Source organism: Limanda limanda, chromosome 17, assembly GCF_963576545.1.
Source record: "Limanda limanda chromosome 17, fLimLim1.1, whole genome shotgun sequence".
In the NCBI taxonomy this organism is placed as follows: Eukaryota; Metazoa; Chordata; class Actinopteri; order Pleuronectiformes; family Pleuronectidae; genus Limanda; species Limanda limanda.
The window spans coordinates 7,643,553-7,664,960 of record NC_083652.1 but is presented as its reverse complement, the minus strand read 5'-3'; the positions used below and the strand labels follow the sequence as shown (position 1 = coordinate 7,664,960).

The 21,408-nt window shown below is 44.1% G+C and overlaps 3 protein-coding genes across 4 annotated transcripts; 2 read left to right on the top strand and 1 right to left on the bottom strand.

The window, feature by feature from the left end:
- Window positions 1-1,983: 1,983 nt before the first annotated feature.
- hrob (homologous recombination factor with OB-fold) lies at window positions 1,984-10,830 on the bottom strand. The gene is made up of 11 exons (XM_061090304.1): window positions 10,704-10,830; window positions 10,501-10,551; window positions 9,930-10,084; window positions 9,059-9,887; window positions 8,726-8,809; window positions 6,936-7,070; window positions 5,693-5,801; window positions 3,856-3,941; window positions 3,593-3,715; window positions 3,239-3,464; window positions 1,984-2,715 (listed from the first exon to the last, which is right to left on the bottom strand). The coding sequence occupies exons 1-11, from the start codon at window positions 10,704-10,706 to the stop codon at window positions 2,660-2,662; spliced, it is 1,857 nt and encodes a 618-aa protein (XP_060946287.1). The 5' UTR covers window positions 10,707-10,830; the 3' UTR covers window positions 1,984-2,659.
- Window positions 10,831-11,915: 1,085 nt separating this feature from the next.
- Window positions 11,916-15,886, top strand: asb16 (ankyrin repeat and SOCS box containing 16). 2 transcript variants are annotated; one of them, XM_061090201.1, is made up of 6 exons: window positions 11,916-12,607; window positions 12,679-12,946; window positions 13,736-14,144; window positions 14,244-14,327; window positions 15,302-15,412; window positions 15,493-15,886. In XM_061090201.1, the coding sequence occupies exons 1-6, from the start codon at window positions 12,271-12,273 to the stop codon at window positions 15,676-15,678; spliced, it is 1,395 nt and encodes a 464-aa protein (XP_060946184.1). In that variant the 5' UTR covers window positions 11,916-12,270; the 3' UTR covers window positions 15,679-15,886. The 2 variants fall into 2 exon arrangements, with proteins under 2 accessions (XP_060946184.1, XP_060946183.1); XM_061090200.1 differs by having other exon boundaries at window positions 15,302-15,886.
- Window positions 15,887-16,802: 916 nt separating this feature from the next.
- On the top strand, window positions 16,803-20,832 carry tmub2 (transmembrane and ubiquitin-like domain containing 2). Its single transcript, XM_061089405.1, has 3 exons — window positions 16,803-16,890; window positions 18,931-19,592; window positions 19,689-20,832. Exons 2-3 carry the CDS (start codon window positions 18,946-18,948, stop codon window positions 20,074-20,076), a joined length of 1,035 nt encoding a protein of 344 aa, XP_060945388.1. The 5' UTR covers window positions 16,803-16,890; window positions 18,931-18,945; the 3' UTR covers window positions 20,077-20,832.
- The last annotated feature ends 576 nt before the right edge of the window (window positions 20,833-21,408 follow it).

Below are 21,408 nucleotides of genomic sequence, written 5' to 3'. Positions count from 1 at the left end.
CCCACTCCATTATAACCGCAGATGAGAGGCGACTGAAGTTGAAGGGCAAATTATTCCAGATTGTGAGCAATAGCTGCAGACTTTTTGGAACCGAGCCTCCCTCCTCTTTATGGAAGTCTTAATTGGTAGATGTGTCGATAAGGGAGAGAGCGCACACGCACACACAGAGATAGATTCAGAGAGCCTTGTTCTGGTCAAATTAAGATCTCCTCCGATTAGGATTGTTATCATCATGACACTTAACTGGGTGTTGGATGTCACTTCGCTCTCATAAACCGATGAACTTGACTAATGAGGTCCACTAGGACCTGAACTGCCAGGCAGGCTGTGAAATGCTACCCCCTGCTGGTGTGCAGCGACACTTCGATGTTCTGTGTTTACTTACCCTTCTGACTTCATTAACTTTAACCCCTCATCACAGATATCATGGACAGTTATGAGCGATTAATTAAATGCTCCCCCACTTTCTTGGATCATTTAATTTGGAGAATGATCAGACGCTTGAAAAGGACAGTATCCAGTGTTTCTCAAGAAAATGGCAACAATCAAATATTTCTTTCATTTATGTAACAAGAGCCATACATATTATTTGGTTCAAGAGCTGCCGAACAGATCATTGAGATGTTTAATAGGAAAGAAGAAAAATATGTTTCTTTAAACGAGGCTCTGATCTTTTCAGACTTCACATCTTTCCTGTCACTTACTTGTTAGTCTCCTTAAGGTACATAAACAGTATCCAAGTCATACAAATTATAGAGAAATTACCATCTTTTAGTTTAGCTGGTAACATATGCAACCTGCCGTGAGGGGTTTCAAGTATATGTATCATCATGGTGACCCCTGAGGTTTCAGCTAGGGACGCTTTGTGGAGTCCTGATCTGCGAAATGTACTATAAACAGCAGCTCTTCAGTGTATGGACAGTGACATATGTATTTTGTGGTTTGGTTCAGAAGCCTGGATTTGAATTTAATCAGTAGCGTTGAGGTTAAAGTGTTGATGTTGCACTTAACTGGTGAACACACTTAAATCTGTTCACCTCATATGCTGTGGCTGTAAACACCCTCAAACCTAAACGCTCATTCAAATGACAATAATCTTTTTCAATAACTTGTGGTAATATCAAGCTAGAAAAAGGCAGTTTTTTTTGTCCTTATGTTTGTACAAAGAACGGAAATGAGTTTGTTCTGCTTGAAAAATTACATGCCAAAACACCTAACATTAACATCTCTCTTCCAGAAACAGTGTCCTGGTCATTAGTGTGGATTATTCACAGTAACCTGGAAACTATTTTTGGAAAGACATGCTGCTGCCGACTTGTTTTTATGTGTTTTGCCAGTGATTTTAGGAGCAATTAATTTTAAACCTGGACAAGTCAGGATACTAAGCGGAATGAGTGTGAAATCTGGGTGAATCGTCCCTTTAATGCCATTCAAATCCATATCAAATTCAAATGAGGCTTAAATCCCTTAAAAAACATATACCACAATTTTTGAAGCAGGAGGAAAGGGACATCTCTGCTCCGTTCATAGCATATGGATGTAAATGTCCCCATATTTCAGCCCTTCACCCTCAGAGTCATTGTCTAAGATCAATTGTTCTGAGCCAAGGCAGCACAAAACGTGTCACTGTGCAAAAGCTTACAGACTGTGCTGTAAACTTATTTCAGTCCCACAGCTAAGACGAGAAAGCCAGACGTATTTGGGATGACTACAAACGCACCATGTTTCATCATCCCCCTGCCCCCCCCTCCCTCTCTTCTGAACACAAGCCAAGAAATTTCTGCTGCAGCATCAGAGACGACATCACAAAGAGGCTGAGGATTAACCTGAATCTGTTCCAGTGTTTCTGAGGCATGCAGGGGGCAGTGCAGGAGTCTGGATCCGGGGCTCACATCCTGTTGGGAGTCTCCATAAGAGCCTGTTAAGGCAAGGATCAACGCTTCGTGGTCAAACAGATCCCACGGGACTCCAGACTTCCTCGCCGCAATCCCTGCCTGACAACCTCTGATACACCTCTTAATGCACGGCAACAAGCCGGGTCACAGTTTATCCACTCCTCTCCGAGGCTCAGATAAACGGACACAGCCGATAAGAGGAGGGCACGGACAAAACTAAAACGTAGCAGAGAAAAACATGTTGCTCTTTGCTTTCATTTTGTATAATTCGAAAATCTATGATGTGCATATGTGTGTTTCATTTCAAGGTCAATGAGGCAGGAGTGACGATCGACAAGAATGAAGGAAAAGTGAGAGGATTTTTTTTCTTCGACATGGACTCACACACACACACGATTTCTAATTATAATTACAGTCTTTATGAGAATGTGAGAAGTGGAGTTGAAATCAAACTGGGTGGATTTCTGGAGCTTTGTGATTAGTTAACGAGCACGTGTTGGCTTCGAGTGACTGCTTCTTATAACACACCAATCACCAATGATGCAGAACAATGAGATTGTGACAACAAATTAACTGAGGATGATACTCCGTGGGGTTTTTTAACTCGGTGCTGAACACAGTAGTACACTCTGTCTCTGTCTCTGCAGCCGTCAGGCAACTCTGATTCTCAAGAAGCGATGTCAGGGAAAGAAAAGGTTCACAATCAGTCCGCCATGAAAGAACTCGAGTCAGTGGAGACAGTCATTTGCTGATGAAAAGTTACATCAGAGGCTGTAGGTGTCCTCGGGCAACTCTCCCAGGAGCTCGTCCAAGTCATCATCTGCACAACAGACGAAGAACAAGTTAGGGAATGAAAAATGGGTTATTCACATCACATCTTTATCCAGTATTGTGAATCGTCACATTTTACTACTGAATAATAGTTATCTCCGGCAAAGAGTTGTTATTTAGCAGGATTATGCAAAAACTCCTCTACCGATCTCATAATTCCCTGCTTGTGATGAGGCTGATATTAAAATGTGTGTAATTTGGGGCAGTTTCAAATCAAAATCTGGATCTGGTCAATTTTAATGTGGTTCCATAAATGAACTGTTGGCAGAGGTATGAGCTCTACTGTGTGACATTCTAGTTGATGAATAAGAATGAAAACACTGGTTGGTTGCAGCTGTAGTGAAGAACAGTGGAATCAGAAGTCACGTTGTTTTGCTACTCTTATATTTTATTCAAGGCCTAAGAGTCAAAAACATTAAATATTCGCACTCAATCTGTTTTATTTGGAAAATCTGAATTAATCTCTTTCCTTCTGTAACCAGTATTATTACAGACAATATGAGACTCCCCACCTGCATCCCAGTCTGGGTGCTGTGGTGCTGGATTCCCAGCAGGCTGTTGGGGTCCTCCACTGGAGCGGAGTCTGCCGTCTGTTGGGGCTTGAGGGTCTTTACCTCCCTCTGTGCCTCTTCCACCCTCTTGTCCCTCGTCTTCTTCCTCGTCAAACACCAGATGCATCTGAGACACTGGCTCCCGGCGGATGGTGGGAGGCTGAGCGGCTGACTGCAACATTGGCTCCTTGATAGAGAGAGGAAAAAAACTGTTTTGGCAGTGTGACGGCGCCAGTCTGAACGACAGATTTTATATTTGGAGGAATACAACTGTGCGATTCCTTTCCGGCTGAGAGTACACACACACTCACTTACCAGGACGAGTGGGGGGAGCTGAGTGGAGGACAGACTGACTCCATCAGAGGTGTAGATCCTCAGCAGGTTGTTCTGAGTCACGTTCAGGTAATGGTTCCGATGGGAGGGGGAAAACACACCGACCTGTACAAAGACAAAGGATCGGTGAAACTGAATCAAACCAGATCTGTAACCACTGTGCATTTTCCTGAAGCTAAAATTAAACCGCAGTTACGATCATGACTGAAATTAAAGTTCTAACAAACAGTGGTGGTGAGATTTACTTGTTTGAGCAGCAGCACGGCTCCGACCTTCAGCTCCTCCGCTCTTTCCTCCAGAAGACGCCGGTGCACAGTTCCCTGAATCTCCCCTTCATGTTTTATATCAACAGGGGAAAAAAAAAGAAGACGCAACATGAAAGGTGACAAACTCATCACTCGACTCACTGAGTTTGTTTGAGCTAATTGTTTGTAACAGTTCTTCTGCAACAATGAAGTTCAGAGGAACACCGTGTTTTGTGATATTATGCAGGATAACTTCTCTCCTGTCTGCAGCCTGTGAGTAAATGTGTCTCTGCTTGTCTCTGTCGCTCCTCCCACGCAAACTGACATTTATGTATTAATGGCTGGTGTCGGGTCATGAATCCGAATCGTTCTTGTCACTTTAACCATGATGTCCTGGCCGTGCGCGTCTCATGTTCTGTGACAGGGGAACTGCGTAGGAACCCTTGTGTGTTTCTGGGAAATACGTGTCTCATTAACTCTAGAATCAAACAAGCCCAAAGTAGTTGTCTTCACTCATAGGAGGCGCAAGACAGCTCTGATGATTCCAGTGTTCACTGCACACTCGGCACCAAACATCCGTACATCAAATATTATACTTCATTTGTCAGGTACCCATGAAAAAACGTCAGACTCAGATTAACGCTAATGTTGCTCCATGTTTGCTAAATATGCAAATAAGCAGCTATTTTTCCACATCAACTATAAAATATGTGAATAATATGCAATGTTTCCTGTTAATCACGTAAACTGGTGCTGCTCGTCACAGTTTAACGATGAATATAACATTTTTACACTGCTCTGTGTCTTTGATAACCGTTATTTGTGGCAGTCCCATGATAACATCATCCACCTCATGTGGATTTTCTATGGTTTTACTATTTCAAATGGATAAAATGTAATTTCATTGCAGACGTGTGCACAGTGCAATCATCCTCCCAGCCTCATCCTAATCAATAACATATAAGTAAGATCAGCATGAGAAATTCAACTTGGCAAATATGTAGAAATGACTTGTATCTGCAGACAAAGTGCATGTGGAGGAGATATTTGCCTTTGTAAAAAAAAAAAGGGGACTTCTTGAATAAAATCAAATTGTCACCAAAACCTTAAAGATGTTCAATTTAAAATGTCCCGAACGACCCGGAGAAAAGCAGTAAATCCTCTCAATGCAGAAGCTAAAGCCAGATTTTTTTTGTCTGTGCATTCTTGGTTTTTAATGACTTACATGATTAATCTGTCAATTTCACGTTACTCCACTAACCTGCTAATCTTTTCAGGGCTGGTGTTAATCACCGCAGCTTCAGCAGGCGATAGCTGCCTGCTGGAGAAAAAAAAAATGCAGACCTCTGACTGGTGGGAGGCACATTACTGACAGAATGGTCCCTGGTGGTGTCAGAAGCACTTAATACCCACCCACTGCTGATGCCAATCTACTGCAATTGAATCACTAATAAGCACTTAAGTCTGGTGTCGAGTAGAACATCCACTCCGGAGTGTTGATAATCTGTACACCTCGTGTGGCTGCTCTCTGGGCGCCATGGCAACCGCGGCAAAGCTAAGACGATGATCAGAAAGAAAGGCTGAAGCAAGCAAGGAGCGAGCAGGCGGAAACAGTCAGAGGGCACGGAGGTGCACGTGATAGTATACTGTAACGGCTCACTGCTTATCCTCCACTTCTCGCTCTCTTTTATTCAAAATCACTTGACAGTTTTAAACAGTCTTTTTCTTTTCTCGCGTCAAGATCTTTTAATTAACTCACACGTTTCATCAATGAGGCTTTAATTATTTTCAAAAAAATCGATGTGTGTGTTTGTGTGTGTGTGTCCATGTACAGTACCTGTGGGATCCTTGAACACGGCCTTGGCATCAGTGTTTGTGTGGACGATGCTCTTCAGAAGCACGGCCATGTTAGGCACCTTGTTTTTTGCCAGCTGCTTCAGTGCAGCCTATATTAAAGAAATTAAAAAACACACACATTACCCTTTGTTGACTGCCAGTTATTCTGTTCATTCATTTGAAAAGACAAAAATCAGCCAATCAGAGCCTTTCACAGACATCTCTGTACAATATCTGTGTTTGTTTACAGATATGAAACCTTTTGTTTGACACTAAAAACAATCAAGATGCAATGTTCACATTTTATGCAAGAAAGGTTTATCTATTTTGTTGCATTTTCGTTTTCTTTTTAATTATTGTTATTTATAATAGAGTTCAAGGTTGAACTGTAAAGTAATTACATTTCTTTGTTATAAGGCTTTGCTAACATCTTAGGAAACATTGCCGATTCATATAGCACAAAGATATAATTTTTTACACCATAATATTTTACTTATGAAACTTAATTCAATAAAAACCAAAACTGTCCATCTCTATGAATAAACCCCTCCTACTACATTAATCATCTTATTCCTCTAACTTTTGGTTCCCATCATCAGAACAAATGTCAGAGTTTGTGTTTGGAGATTTCCTGCTGTCAACAAATAAACAGCAATGATGTGTATTTGCTGTCGGGATCCTTCTCTCCCTCGGCTGCCCTGGACGGACCATGTTACTGTTCAGTCAACAGAAGCAGGGAAGGGTCCATTTCAAACAGGGATTTTTGGAACTTAAATTTTTGTGTAAACAGCTTAACCTCACTGAGTTGAGCCAGAGTGCTAAGAGTGACACTGTGCATGCAAATGGTGCCGATGACAGGCGAGCGCGGCGTCAAGCCGACACGTGGAAGCCCTCTCACGACGACTGCCACTCAAACACACTGATAAGTTATTCCACAGGGGCCGACACGCAGAAGGAGCAGAATAACAGCATGGTCTCCATTAGAGTGATTGATGGGTGATTGTACGGTTTATAATTACAAAACACCTCCAGTACAGGGAGTCATTTGTCCTGATTATGGCAGCTGACTTCCTGTAGCGAAACCCAGTCTGTTCGGATGGCGGAGAAATTATTGAATAAACTGCTTGACCTAAATATCAGCCCCAGTTTCAGTGCTCGAGTAAACCTGTCTGAGGACGACTGTTTTCGGGAGTTGGTTGGTGTAATTGAGCGACAGAGAAGAGTGTGAGAGCGACGGGATTCACCTTTCGAAGCACCATGACCACACTGTAGGTCTGCAGGAAGCACGACGGGTTCCGCTCATCCAATCCCATCTCTGCCTTCATCGCTGCCCAGGCACCGCCGCTGAACTCGTCCTCTTCCGTTTGGGAGCTGGAAACCTTTAAATCAAATCCAAAAGCCGAATCATCAGCTAAACAAAACGGACATTGTGCTCATGTGATTAGTGACTTATAGACATTTTTAAGACATTTCTGTTGAGAAGCCAGGCTAAATCCACACTGCTACGTTTAAATTTAAAATGTATCTTGTTTCGTTAAGCCTGGTGTCCAAACAACTCTATTGTTTCCAACTCCTAAAACAGAAGAGTTTAGAAATGCAGCTGGCCCTGTTTTAATTTGAAAACAGTTTTCGTACAGACGAGCTAAACAGACATTTAGAGACAATGTCCCCTACATTCACTTCCTGATTCATTATTATCAGTCAAAATTTGACGACCAGCGGCGAAAAAAAAGGCATGTAAACAGTCCCACACCGTCATAAGTCTGTTTCTAGTTCATAGTGTTTTTTTGCTGCTTTCAGAGCTGCACAGAACCTCCGGATAATCTCCTCACAGAGGGGTTTAATGTGTGGACACAAATGTCAAGAGTCAGAGGCTCTGGACTTTCTCCGGCCAGCCCCCTCTTAAAAACTCCGGCATATGAGCCCACATGAGAACACAGCAGGAGATCCTTCGTGGAAGACAAGAAAAAAAACAACTTTTGGTGATAAGAGCCGACGCTAGTGTCAATGTGCTGCAAAATGTGATCTCTGCAGCAGAATTTGTACGTAACGTCCTGCCTCCTGCACAGTGAGTGGACAATCTGCTTCCTGTTTACACCTTCACACACAAAAATGCCCATTCTATATGAATGGTCGTGAACTGCACGATGTGTAAATATGCACAGAGACTATGACTGAAGTGGAACTAAAATGCTTGTGTGGTCCAGGATCTTTTTGACATATATTTGAGGATATAGCCTTATTTCACATATAAAGCAGGACCTCGTCTCTGTTTGGTTTTGAAGGTGGAAGAGACTCATAAAGAAAAAAAGACCTTGATGAAGAATTGGCCTCAAGTCATGTTGATGTACAACATGTTGTTATGAAATAGAAAAAAAAAATCCAGAGATGATTCTAAAAGCATTTGTTGAGAAGCCCTTGAAATAGTCATTGAACAATCGAAGCCTCAACTATTATGTGCTGCTCTTGTGTTCTGCACGGAAAAAGGACTTGAATGCACCAGTTCTTCAGGAGTTGTCATTTCTTGTCTCTTTGAGTGCAAATCACTTAAGTTTTATTCTACACTCCCTTGTCCTTTTCATGGAACCTATCCCAGCATGCACTGGGTGAGAGGCAGAGGAGAGGGTCAGCATGCTGCTGCCACTCCCCTAATGTGAGATAAATATAAGGGTTTTACAGAAGCATTGTGTTCTCTGACTTCTGTCACGAGGTAAACAATTTGTCAAATAACTGATAAGTATTGATCAAAACAAAATTTTGAAATTAAATTAGTCCTTTATGCAAAAATAATACATTTACCAATGTTCCTATTTTTATATGATAATAAAATTATAAGGAGGATGTTGGAAGGAGCTTCGGGAGACTGCCACTTTACTCTGCCATTAAATGAACCAAACAATCAAATAATGAGGAAAATTATCAACAGACGGTTGCAAATTAAAACATAAAACATATGTCAGTCACAGGGTCACAGTTCCAGCTGTCATCAAAGATTTGGTTGATAGTTTGATTTGGGTTTCAGTGGTTTTATTACCTGGTTTGGTGAGCGGGCCACAGCACCGTGAGCAGGGGTGTGAGGGACAGAAACCACTACATCGTCCAGGCTCTGCCCTTGTGCCTGAGAGAGAGCAAGCAAATTATCATATGGTGGAAAAACAAACACATAACCGATAGATTTCTCCATCAGTTATTTCATTAGTGTCCGGGTGGCAGATCTACAGAGCAGCGGCATAAATTCTGACTAGAGCAAACCATCAGGGGAGCTTTCATGGGATTTAACTGTCCCTGAAACCTGGAAGATACCAACAGATGTGAGGAAGTACAGCTGAATGGCAGAGGAAGAGCACCACGGCCGGATGGTTCTCACCTGTTGTGGCAGGAATCCAGCGGGCCCGGGGAACCGCCGGGTCCTGGTCCTGTGAGGCTCCGAGTGAGGCCTTTTTGAAGGAAGCCTATTGGAAGCGGATACAAGCTGGACCAGCCGGTTGGTGAGGAGCGGTGTGCGAAGGGGATGAGGGCTGAGCATGGTGGAGTTCATAGAGGAGGAGGAGGAGGGGGCTGGGGAGACTGTCTCAAAGAAGCCCCGGGCCTGAGGGGAGGATGCTGGAGTCGACCATAGTCTCTGCGGCGGCTGGGGTCGGATTAGTGTCCTGGAAATGGGGCTCGGCGCAGGAGAAGTGGCAGTGAGGCCCGGAAAAACCCCAGGACTGTGTGGAGGCAGGAAAGCAGGGCGGGGGGGAAGCGGAGATCGCACCAGAGTAGACGAGAGGGTCCGGGAGGGCAGGTTGTGATTAGATGAGCTACATGGTTGACGTGCGGCGTTGACCTCCCTCAGCGTCCGACCGGGCGGCGTCTGTAACCCTCCACAGGTCGGCGCTCGAAGCGTCCTGGCTGAAGATGCTGGCTCGGCTGTGGGCGCAGATGGAGAGGGGGCTGGAGGCTGGGGCGGCGGACCCATCGGGCCGTCACACTCGTCCAGGTCTGCCAGGTCAACATCCCAATCATCAAAATCATCCTCGGCTGCACAGGGCTTCGGCTGTTGGGCCAAAGTCGTGTTTTTCTGTGTGGGAGGACGGAGGGAGGGAAGCTTTGAGGAGGAGGAGGAGGAGGAAGAGGAGAGCTGTCTTAAACCCACAACAACAGTTTGTCCAGCAGCAGCAGTGTGTGTGCTGCTGCTGCTGCTGCTGCTGCTGCTGCTGCTGCTGCTGCTGCTGCTGCTTGAGGCGGTGGCATCAAACGTGGCAGTTGATCTCTGGGCACTTGGCTGGAGGGGCTTCCTCCCCGGCTCTGTGTGAGCGGCACCGGGGGCCCGCAGCGAGCAGGAGGACACCACAGCTGCCACATCGGAGGCTCCGGACGCCGAGCGGACAGACCAGTCCGTCCCCGGCAGGTCCTGGGAGACACAGATGGACGATCATCAGGGGACAGACAGCTGACAGTTCACCAGCAGCTGAATATCAAGTGTGTGTGCTCCTGTACTATTTGAAACGTAGACCTTATAGAGTGAGGACATGTTGACCTGTCCTCACTTTAGGGGTTAGGGTTAGATAAGGTTAGGTTAAGGAGCTATGAGGTGTGTGGTGTGTGTGTGTGTGTGTGTGTGTGTGTGTGTGTGTGCTCCTGTACCATTTGAAGCGTTGACCCTATAGAGTGAGGACATGTTGACCTGTCCTCACTTGAGGGGTTAGGGTTAGATCTTGGTTAGGTTATGGGTGAAGGAGCTAAGAGAGGGTGTGTGTGTTTGTGTGTGTGTGTGTGTGTGGGTGGGTGTGGGTGTGTGTGTGTGTGTGTGTCTCTGCAGGCACTCACCTCATCATCGAAGTCCTCCCCGATGCTGAACAGGCCGTTGAGTTGACAGGTCTGTGACACAGGAATGAAACACCAACAACACACACTTGTTACATACAACACGGTGTGATAAACTGCATTTAAACGTGTTATAGACCCAAACTAATGTCTTATTAGCATGTGCTGCGTTAGCCTCGTTAGCTGAAGCGTGTTTGCTCACTCACCATCGCAGGCAGGCGGACGAAAGCCGTGCGGGATGGTTCCGATGCAGCGAGACGCTCGATGCCATTCAACACACGTGTTTATAAACTGAAGAGGAGAAAATCACGAGCTGTGTGTGAAGTTACTTTTCCTCCGTAACGCGCCGCTGCCTTCAAACACGACGTGATGACGTAGACAATGTTTACAGAAAAAGTGTTGAAGCCGATCGAGAGGGTTCACTCCTCAGGATATCCGTCACCGCGTTCCGTGGCGGGTTGATTTGTATAGAACTTTGGTGACTAGTTGTAAAAACAAGACAAAAAGAAGCTTTTCAGAAAATCACAGCAGTTGCAATGAGGATAAAGCAAATGAATGAAACAGGGAATACAAGTGAACGTAATAGTATTATTGGATTTAATGAAAGGCAGAAGCAAACAGGAAAGTCGTCCTGAAGCATAAAAACTGGACCAGGTACATTCATCTTTGTTTTGTAGTCTTCCTGTGGTTTTATGTAAACTAGGGCAATAAATCAATGTAAATATCGCAATATAATTGTCATCAATAGCAATAATATAACAAAAGTCCAGCAAATATTGATTATCTTATCTTAAATACTTACACATTATGCAAGCATGGTGAGAAGGTTTGCAATTAACTGTCTTTAAACTTAAAGAACACACACAAAATTATTATATTAATAATTATCTGTCATAACTATATGACATTTATCGTGACAGGAAAATTATATAACATTATATTATATTTTTATCTTTTTTATAATTTTTGACCATGTAGACCTTATATAGGCCATATAGACCATTTATGCCTCAATTTAAACTATATGCATTCTTTATTTCAATGTCAAGAGATCTAATTCATGATTTAATCATTTAATCATTAATCAATGTAAAGGCAAACACTGACCAAATAATTCAATACTCAGAAAAATTGAGCATTTAACATCTACAAGTACGTTAAGCATCTTAGTTATCTGCAAGTAATGTTAGAGGTGAATGATTACATTTTAGCAAACCAAATATTATAATATTCTACAACACAGTTTGAAAGTTGTGAATGAATTAGGATGTTGTCTATCTTGACCTTTCTTTGGTCTTGGAGTTACCTGTGTTGGCTTTTAACATGCTGGACCAATGCTGCCATCTAGTGGTTAAAATGGATAGATCGAGTGTCAGCTTGCATTCCGATCTATTATTAACTAGTGCTGAAGTTGTGCTTGAGCAACAATCTTGTGACTGAGCTCATAGGGAAAAGGTCGTTTCACTTTTATTGTCATGGTTTTAACTTGAAGGGGAACGCAGCTGAACAGAGGAATGGGAGTTATCACTTGACTTCTGATTGGACCCCAGTGACTCACTGCATTTCCAGTGAAGGGTGAGGAAAATGTGTAAGCTGCCTTATGTAAACAGCGCTGCTCAGGGTATGTGAGGAAACACCCTTTCGCTTTAGAGGATTTTCTGTATGAAGTTTCAGCTTATTATTTACACTAAAGAAATTCTCTTTCCAAACCTGTATTTTTTTTTTTGAAGCTGCGAAAATAGTCACCTCTCTTGCACTGACCACTAAGGTGTCATGTCAGGGAACACATTTCCCTTCACGTCCACGTCCCTGCGCTCTCTGAGACTGGAGCAGGAGTTTCAGGACTGGGAGAATGCTCGGCGAGCGTTGGCCGAGAGGAGAGCCCTGACCCGGGCGCCGCTGCCCCGGGCTCCAAGGCCTCCTCCCAGGCAGCAGAAGCTCCAGGAGGTCCGGGCCCCTCCGTCCCAGGTCCGCTGCAGGGACACGGCCATCCACAACACCTTCATGTTTGGAGACATGAGGGGAGTGTATGCGGTGCTGAAGGACCCAGGGATGGTCAACGCTCTGATGGAGACGGTGCAGGAGGAGATGGTGTGGACTCCAGAGATGGGTGAGACTTCTTTGTTCTCATCCTCCGTCAGTGTTTTGACTATGTGACATCTCCTCTGTGGTGTTCGTCAGGCATGTGGACGCTGAGCTCCAGGGTGAAGCAGACCTCAGCGTTGCGTCTGGCTGCCAGCAGAGGACAAGCAGGCTGTGTGGAGGAGCTGCTGTTTCGTGGAGCCGAGGTGAACGATGACCCCGGAGGTCACAGCGCCCTCCATGACGCCTGCATGGGCGGCCACGCTGTCTGCGTCCGGCTGCTGCTGTCCCATGGAGCAGACCCTGAGGTTCTGACTGCAGACGGCAGCGCTCCTCTTCACCTCTGCAACTCTGCAGAGTCTCTCCAGTGAGTGGAAAAGCAAACTGATAATTTTACAGAACATTAGAAACACCATTCTGCTCTCTGTTGGGCCCACATTGTCTTCAGGGTTCACTGAAGTCAAGTCACTATCACTTTTAAAAGTAAGGTCAATGGCCTGACAAGAATATAAGAAAATTCCACTTTTCCTAAAAGGTTTGAGAATATCACTTCATGAACCATTTCATTTTTATTTTCATTTTCAGAATCAGAATCAAAAAGAATGTATTGCCAAGTAGGTTTACACCTACCTGGAATTTTCTTTGGTAAATAGGTGCATACATTTAACATAAAGCATAAAAACACAATAAGTACTTCACATAAGAAAGAAATAACTGTATATAAAACAAAACAAAAATATATACAAGATATAAAAAGTTAAATAAAGAGTAAAATGCAAAACAGATATATACAAGATATAAAAAGTTAAATAAAAAGTCAAATGCAAAACAGGAGTGAAATGTGGATGTGCAATATGCAAGAACCTCGAAGAGTTTGTGACCCGGGTGAGAAGGATCGGTCACAATCTTGCCTGAACGCCTCAGGGTCCTCGAGGCAAACAGGTCCTGTAGAGATGATGGCAGATTGCGGCCAATCACCTTCTCAGCATAGCGGATGATACGCTTCAGCCTGCCTTTGTCGTTTGCGGTGGCAGCAGCGAACCAGATTAAGAACCAGATTAAGCAGAACTAACATTTGTGAGAAAAGATGTTTTTTGTTATTGTAGACGTTGATGCTTGTGCTCAGTGTGATCATAACCTGTGCACTTTGTTTCAGCTGTGCCGAGTTGCTGTTGGATGGAGGTGCGGAGGTCGACGTGAAGATGAGGGAGTCGAGGCTCACACCTCTGCACGTGGCGGCTCGACGAGGCCTGGAGGAGCACGTGGAGCTCTACCTGAGCCACAGGGTGGACGTGCTGGTCACGAACAGAGAGGGGGAGACCCCTCTGAACGCTGCTTGTTCCGGAGCCGAGAGGCCGTCCGAGTCCGGCCGCTACCTCCGAGTGATTCAAATGCTGCTGGACGCGGGAGCTGACCCCAGAACTGCGGGCAGGAAGCAGCACACACCCCTGCACAACGCCTGCGCCAACTGCTGCTCCAGGATCGTAGACGTCCTCCTGCAGCACGGAGCAAAGGTTAACGTCGAAAACTGTGCAGGATTCACACCGATGGACTGTCTGCTGCAGGTAGCAGAGGAGGGAGAGAAGTCAAATTTGGTATTTTGAAAGATGGCCATATATTCAGCTCAGGCAGTGGAATGAACACTCTTGTTCTTGTTCCTTAAGGTGGTGGAAGATTACTTGGACCAGCAGCCAGAAGAAGTGGCACGATCCCTTCTCAACCACGGAGCCAAGACCGTTTCACCAAAGGTTCCGATCATCACCCACACTGAGAGAATTTCATGACTCGTGCATGTGAATTAAGTGTTAGCTAATGCAGAGGGGATATAAAAGGTAAGAGGGAGAAAGGAATTGTGGGAAAAAAGGATAAATTCCTTCACATTGCAGATTTGAGTCATGGAACTTTATCTGGAAACAATTTGACATCCGTGAAATGACCACATCTTTAGGCCAGAGCTTCAAACTGCTGAGACACACACCATGTCAGTGATGTTTGAACCAGACTTAAATAGAGCAAACAGTATTTCAAAAGTTATACAATAAAAAACTAAAGTAGAGAAAATCAGAGGGAAAAATTATTATCATAAAATAAGTGATTGTGAATATGCATAATACCCATTCATATTTTGGGAGACTGTCAAATACCCCTATTTCAAGTTAAAGCTCAGGATTTGTAATGCTCTTATGACGAAGACAATTGTAAGACTAGTTTAAATAATCAAAGGAACAAAATGGCTTTTACACGTGATCCAGTTAAATGTCCTTTCAGACCAGTCGGAGAAGGATTAACTCCTGAAACCAACCTTCTCCTCTCTTTTAACGGAATCAATTGACAGAAATGTTATATTCAATAATCCTAGTGATGTTTTCACTAGTGTGTTTAATCCAAATTGTATGAGTTGTTGCTTTCTTTCCTCTAGAATGGGACCTTTATATTTAAATACTTTAAATTTACTTTAAGAGCAGGTCCTCTCTACGGAGGCCCCCCTGTTGTTTACAGGAGCGCAAAGTGGACAAACTTAACCTCTTTTGAGTTTTTATGACAACTGCAGGCTACCACGGGTTCTCATTAATGTTTGGAAGGGGAGGGTGAGGTGAGGGGTGTTCAGCTGCAATATGCAACTTCACCACTGGGTGTCACTAAATCCAACTCACTGAACCTTTAAAGTAGCTGAATATCCTGTCATGGAGACTTTTTCTTACCTGCTCTGTCCTCCCTGCAGATGCTGAAGCAGTGCTTCCTCTGTCCTGCCACCCTGGAGGTGATGCTGAACTCCTACACGTCCGTCCCTCCCTGTGAATGGATTGACTCCGTGTCTGCTGACATAAAGGAGGTGAGTCCAAGCACTTCTCCTATTCCTCTTCACCATCCAGCTCTCGAGCATCTCTCTGTTTTTCTCCCTCTCTGCCTCAGGACCACCGGCCTTTCTTCGAGCTGGTGCGTCAGCGGAGCGGCCAGCCTCGCTCTCTGCAGCACCTGTGTCGATGTGCTCTCCGCCTGCACCTCGGGGCCCGGTGTCGCTCTGCAGTCAGTAGACTGGACGTTCCCAGCTCTGTGAGGGAGTACGTGCTGCTGTGTAACGACGGGACGCTCCACTGACTTTGTGTAGAATGATCTAAACAGGATGGTGCTCTGACATGTACGGATAAAAACCTGTGTCTGAAAATCTATCTTTTTTAATCCACCACACGTTTTGGGAGTGTTTTTAATGTGACTGTTGTTTGGACAGTGTATAATTTGAAAAAGTATACTAATTTTATTTGTGATGTCTGGATGAAAATACAAGCAACTTTACCACCTCATGAATTATCATTGTTTTACAATTTCCTGAATTTTATTCAGGAGAGAGGGTTTAAGTTACAGGTGTTTTAGCATTAATTTGTAATTTCTCTATTAAAATCGAGTTATACAACACCCCATCATATATGAGATAGATGAATAAAGAGGTGGATGGACTTTTGTTTGGATTGGTGGGTAGATGGATGGATGGGTGGATAGAGGGGTGGATGGGTGGATAGAGGGGTGGATGGATGGAAGAATGCATGTATGGTGGTGGATGGAGGGATGGGTGGATTTGTGGGTAGATTGATGGATGGAAGGATGGGTGGGTGGATAGAGGGGTGGATGGATGGATAGAGGGGTGGATTTGTGGGTAGATTGATGGATGGATGGATGGATGGGTGGGTGTTTGGATGGGTGTTTGGATGGAGCGATGGGTGGATTTGTGGGTAGATGGAAGATGGATGGATGGGTGGGTGTTTGGATGGAGGGATGGTGATTAAAATACATTTTAATAATAAATCTTGTGTAATTTAATAGAACTTAAATGCAGCAGTAGGTTTTTATTTCCCAGCGACCACAGAGGTATTTTCTCTAAACCTCATAGAGATCCTGTGGCAGATTGTTCCTTTAACCTTTTTATCAACGGTCTTAAAAAAGCTTTTTCAAGTATCACATTATAACATCGTTCCTCTCCCATGCCAAAAAGAATATTGTTTATATTGCTGATACAATATAGAATTTAAATATATCCTTGAAATGATCCAGAATGCACCACAACAGGAATAATGAAATGTATTATTAGACACAATCTTCAACATAATTCTATAGCCAGACAGAATAATTATTATGTAACTGTAAGTCATGTATATGTTATGAGGAGGAGCGACCGGGACGAGCCGTCACCACAGCAGGCGCCCCCTGTGGCCGGCTGACGTCACTGCGCCTCAGTGTTTGTTGTGTGTTTAGAGCAGCAGCTGCTAACAGGCGTTTAGCTTCGTCCGCAAACATGCGCTGATTCCCCAGCAGCAGGTAAGATCTCCTCCTCTCTGCCCCGCGGCGGCTTCAGCTCTCACCTCACTCTGCTCATCCTCTACCCCATCAAACCCAAACACGGACCAAACACACCGCGAACCGCCGAAGGTCGTTTTTCAGCTAGCAGGGAGGGCTAGCTCCCAAGCTAACCTAGCTTAGCTGAAAGGTTCTGTGGGAAAAAGCAGCAGGTCGTAGACAATGGGACAAGTTAGCAGCTCGACACGTCGGATTCCACGTCTGTGTGTTTAACAAGGGAGGTGTGTACGTGGAGTTGACTAACAAAGGGGGGAGTTGAGCTGATAATAGCCGGATGTTAAGATTTAGCATCACAGCTACAGGTTCACAGCTGTTGACCAGCCCAAGAAGCTGCTGCTGCGGGTCTGTACGTTCAGTAACGATCGGGCTGAATAACCTAGTCAAAGCAGGTTAACCGGTTCACTGGGTGTTTCCTGCCAGATGTGTTGTTTTAATAATAAAAACATCTGGCTGCGAACTCGCACGTTTACAGAGTTTTATTGTTTCGAGGTAAACACATGAACCAGGATTGTGTTCAACCTGAACCGCAGTCCCAGTTCACCTCATCGGGACATAACATGTTATTCACTGCTAAGTTGGAGCTTTCAAAAACCACAACTGAACATTTTATATTTCAAAGATAAAAAACATATTTTTTTTACTGTCATCATAAAAGCCATTGGTGGGACGTATTGATCAAATGTTATATTGAAATACCTATATTTATTTATAAGGACAATACACATGAGTCAGTATTTTTGTAATTGTGCCAGTGTTCATTTGAGATCCATTTGGGTGATATCATTTAGATATATGTAGAATTTACCAATTAAGTGAGAGATTATCTCCTGTAACGTGTTTATTTCCTGTTAATTCTTGCTTAGTGCTGAAAGTTGTTAAAACACTTGGTTGATCAAAATAAAATTAATGAGAATGTTCTGCTGATCAAATGGTTTTCAGTTGTCAAGCAGGAATTCAAATACTTGAGTTCCAGCTTCTCAGTTTGAAAGATTTTCTGTTTGTCTTCATCTGCGTCATGATCAAATGTCTGAAAACAGACATTGTCAAGATGTCACCTTTGGCTTTAAAAGCACGATCAGCCATTTTACTCTTTTCACACAGTTTTTGATGAATGAAAATCATTTAACCAGCAGATGAAACAATCATGACATTTATCAAATCATTCGTTGTAGTTCCTAACATAACATCACAAGTGGAACATGTGTCCTCTGGTAAATCCTGTGAAGCAGAAAATGTGATCTAAAAACATCCCTCTGTAAATCCAGTGTAACCACAGACGAGTCCTGCTGATCACTGATAAACATTCTCCACAGCGACCTCGTATACCTCGCAGATAGAAGAGTAAACACCACAGTGTGAATCAGACTGAAATGCTGTCTGACATGTAAAGTGTTCAGATTGAGTTGCAGCACATTCTGTTCTGCTCATGTTCCCTTGTCTTCTGATTTTTTTTCACCTTCCTGTCTGGTGTTGTTTGTTCCCTGTTATTAATGTTGTTAAGACAAGTGCTAAATAAATACAGTTTATTCTCATAATCCCCAGTTCTTAATGATAGAATTGAAATAAGTAGATCTGATTAGTTTAAAAACAGATGATATAGAATGCATTATTTATCTCTTATTATTATATAAGCACTTCCACATTTCCTCTAGAATGGGACCTTTATATTTAAATACTTAAAATTTTCATTGGGAGCAGGTCCTCTCTACGGAGGCCGCCCGGCTGTTAACAGGAGCCCAAAGTGGACAAACTAAACTCCTTTTGAGTTTTTATAAAAACGGAAGACTACAACAGGTTCTCCTTCATGTTTGGAAGGATAACCTGAGATTATAATAGATTTATTTTTAAATGTTCCCGTCATATAAGATGACACATTTAGAAATCTGTGTACACAGTCTTTTACATTGTATGTAATGTTGCTCACATGGTTTTGCTCAATGTTGCTTTGTTGTCGTGCAGAAAGTGAAACCCACGTGTTTCTTGTGTTTTTGTGTGGACCAGGTTTGGAGGACAGAGATGGCAGTGTGTGCACTGACCATGCTGGACGGGATGGAGGGCGAGGTCACGGCAGCGGGCGGCGTGTTGCTCCTGGTCCTGGCGCTCGTCGTGGCTTGGCTCTCTACCCACGTGGCCGATCGGGGCGACCACATCCTGGGCACCATCCTCACCGTGGGCGCCCACGCCTCGCTGATCGGACTCGGAGCCCACGACAGCTACAGTGCGGGGTCTCCTGGCGCCGATGCCCCCGAACAGCAGGCTCCTCCCCCCTCGCAGGAGAACAAGTCCGACGACGGCGAGTCGGGGGCTGAGAGGGGAGAGGGGGAGGGCGCGGAGGGGGTCAGGGCGGATCTGTTGCTGGACATTCAGTGCAAGCCACCGCGGGCCGGAGGACACACTTCCGATGAGGAGGAGGATGACGTTTATGAGGAAGAGGAGGATGAGGAGGAGCTGGAAGCGGAAAATAAAAGGGTTATGAAGTCTATCTCTGTTTTGACCAGTACCATCTCCCCCGCCACCACCGCCATTACTCCTCCTCCTCCTCCTCCTCCTCCTCCTACTACTACTCACACTACCACTACCATTTCTCTTCGACTGAAGTATTTAAATGACACGGAGGAGGTGGCTGTTGTGGAACCACAGGATACAGTGGGAGTACTGAAAAGGTAAAAACAACCTCAAACACCCAGAGATAAAGTTCAAACATAAATCTTTAATATGCCATTCAACAGCTCCTCTTTCTCACCTCTTCTCCTCCCCAGTAAATACTTCTCAGGTCGGGAGCATCTAACAAAACTGATCTACCAAGGCCAGTTGCTGCAGGACCCCAAGAAGACTTTGGTATCCCTAAACATTACCCACAACAGCGTGATCCACTGCCACATCTCCCAGGTTCTGCAGGAGCCTGATCCAGAGGAGGGAGACGAGTCTGGGCCCGGGGTCTCGTCAGGAGTCTCCGGGGGATTACGAGCCGCGGGCGTGGCCATCAGCACCAGCAGCCTGGTGGTGCCCGTGTTCGTGGTGATACTGGCTGTGGTGTGGTACTTCCGCATCAACTACAGGCAGTTCTTCACTGCCCCTGCGACCATCTCCCTCGTGGGAGTCACTGTGTTCTTCAGCTTTCTGATCTTCGGGATGCACAGCCGCTAAAACGGCAGAGAGGGAACTGAATGTTTTGAGGTAAAAATAAAAATGAAATAAAAAAAGCCTGCAGCAACTGGAGAGGTGGGCTAATCATAAAAAGGGGCCTTGGTGCAGAAACCACAGCTGAGGAGTGTGAGTGTATGTGTGGGTGGCTGGGTTAGCCTGTTTGTGCACGTACCAGGATTTAAAATAAGATGAGTGATTGTACAATACATGTGGGTAAATACTAATCTGCAGTGAGTGAAGTTCTGTGTAAACTGAACCATAATTTAGCTTCTCTTCAGACACGACGTAGTGGTTCACACCATGTTTTAATCCTCTGGCTTTCCCTCGTCTGCTCTTTTACTGTCGTTTGTGCAGTTTCTGTGTTTTAAGAAGAAAAAAAAATGCGAAATTCCCAAGTCTTAATGGAACCACTCACTGTCTGTGCTGTGTGTGCCAGTTGGACTCTTTACCATGATTTAGAGTTTATGTGAATGATTTAAAGCTTCGATGCTGTGCCGACGACCTCAAATATTTTTTGTTGCTCAATAATGTAGAAAGAGGCTAATTTAAATAATCTCTAGACTTTAAAATAGACACTTTTTGAGAAGATATTGTAAATATATTGTGTATTTTCTGTAAATAACATAAAAAAGATGAACTGAATCAGATGAACCTGCATCTGGCACTTAAAAGATTTGGAGTGGGATGTTAAACCCTCCTGATTACGCTGGACTGCTCTGGCTTCAGTGATGTCTCAGATTAAAGCTTTTCAAACCATTCCGGTTTCTCGTGTTTATTGATCCGATTAACCGAGTCTGTGGGTACCTGCGTTTATTTATACAAACATCAGTATGCACAGCAGCAGAGAGAAATAACCCACGATTCATCACATTATGTTCAGATACAACAGTCCATTCATACATGCACTTGTTTGTGCATGGTACAGAAAAATATATCGAGAACCTACAACATTGCATTCTCTGTCATTTGCAGTAAAGAGTCACGAGAACATCAGCTGCTGCGGCTTCAGTCACAAATGAAATAAGGAAAAAAATGGATCATGTCCACTGTTTATTTTTAGTGCACGTCACAAGACTCCACTGGAAAAGATTCAAAAGGGCACGTTGTCGTTCAGATCATCAGAAATGAAGTGAAGAATGGAACTGGTCATACTGGAAATTAATTCAACTGTATATTACATGAGAAAATTGAAAATATTTAAGAGACTGTACATAAAGGATTTGGGGTGAGGGAGGTGTCCTGTAAGAAATCTTTTACTAAAAAGCTTAAGAACAAAGATGAGCTACAGGAGGTCTCACTCTACCCTGAATGGCTTAAAACAATTAACTGTAA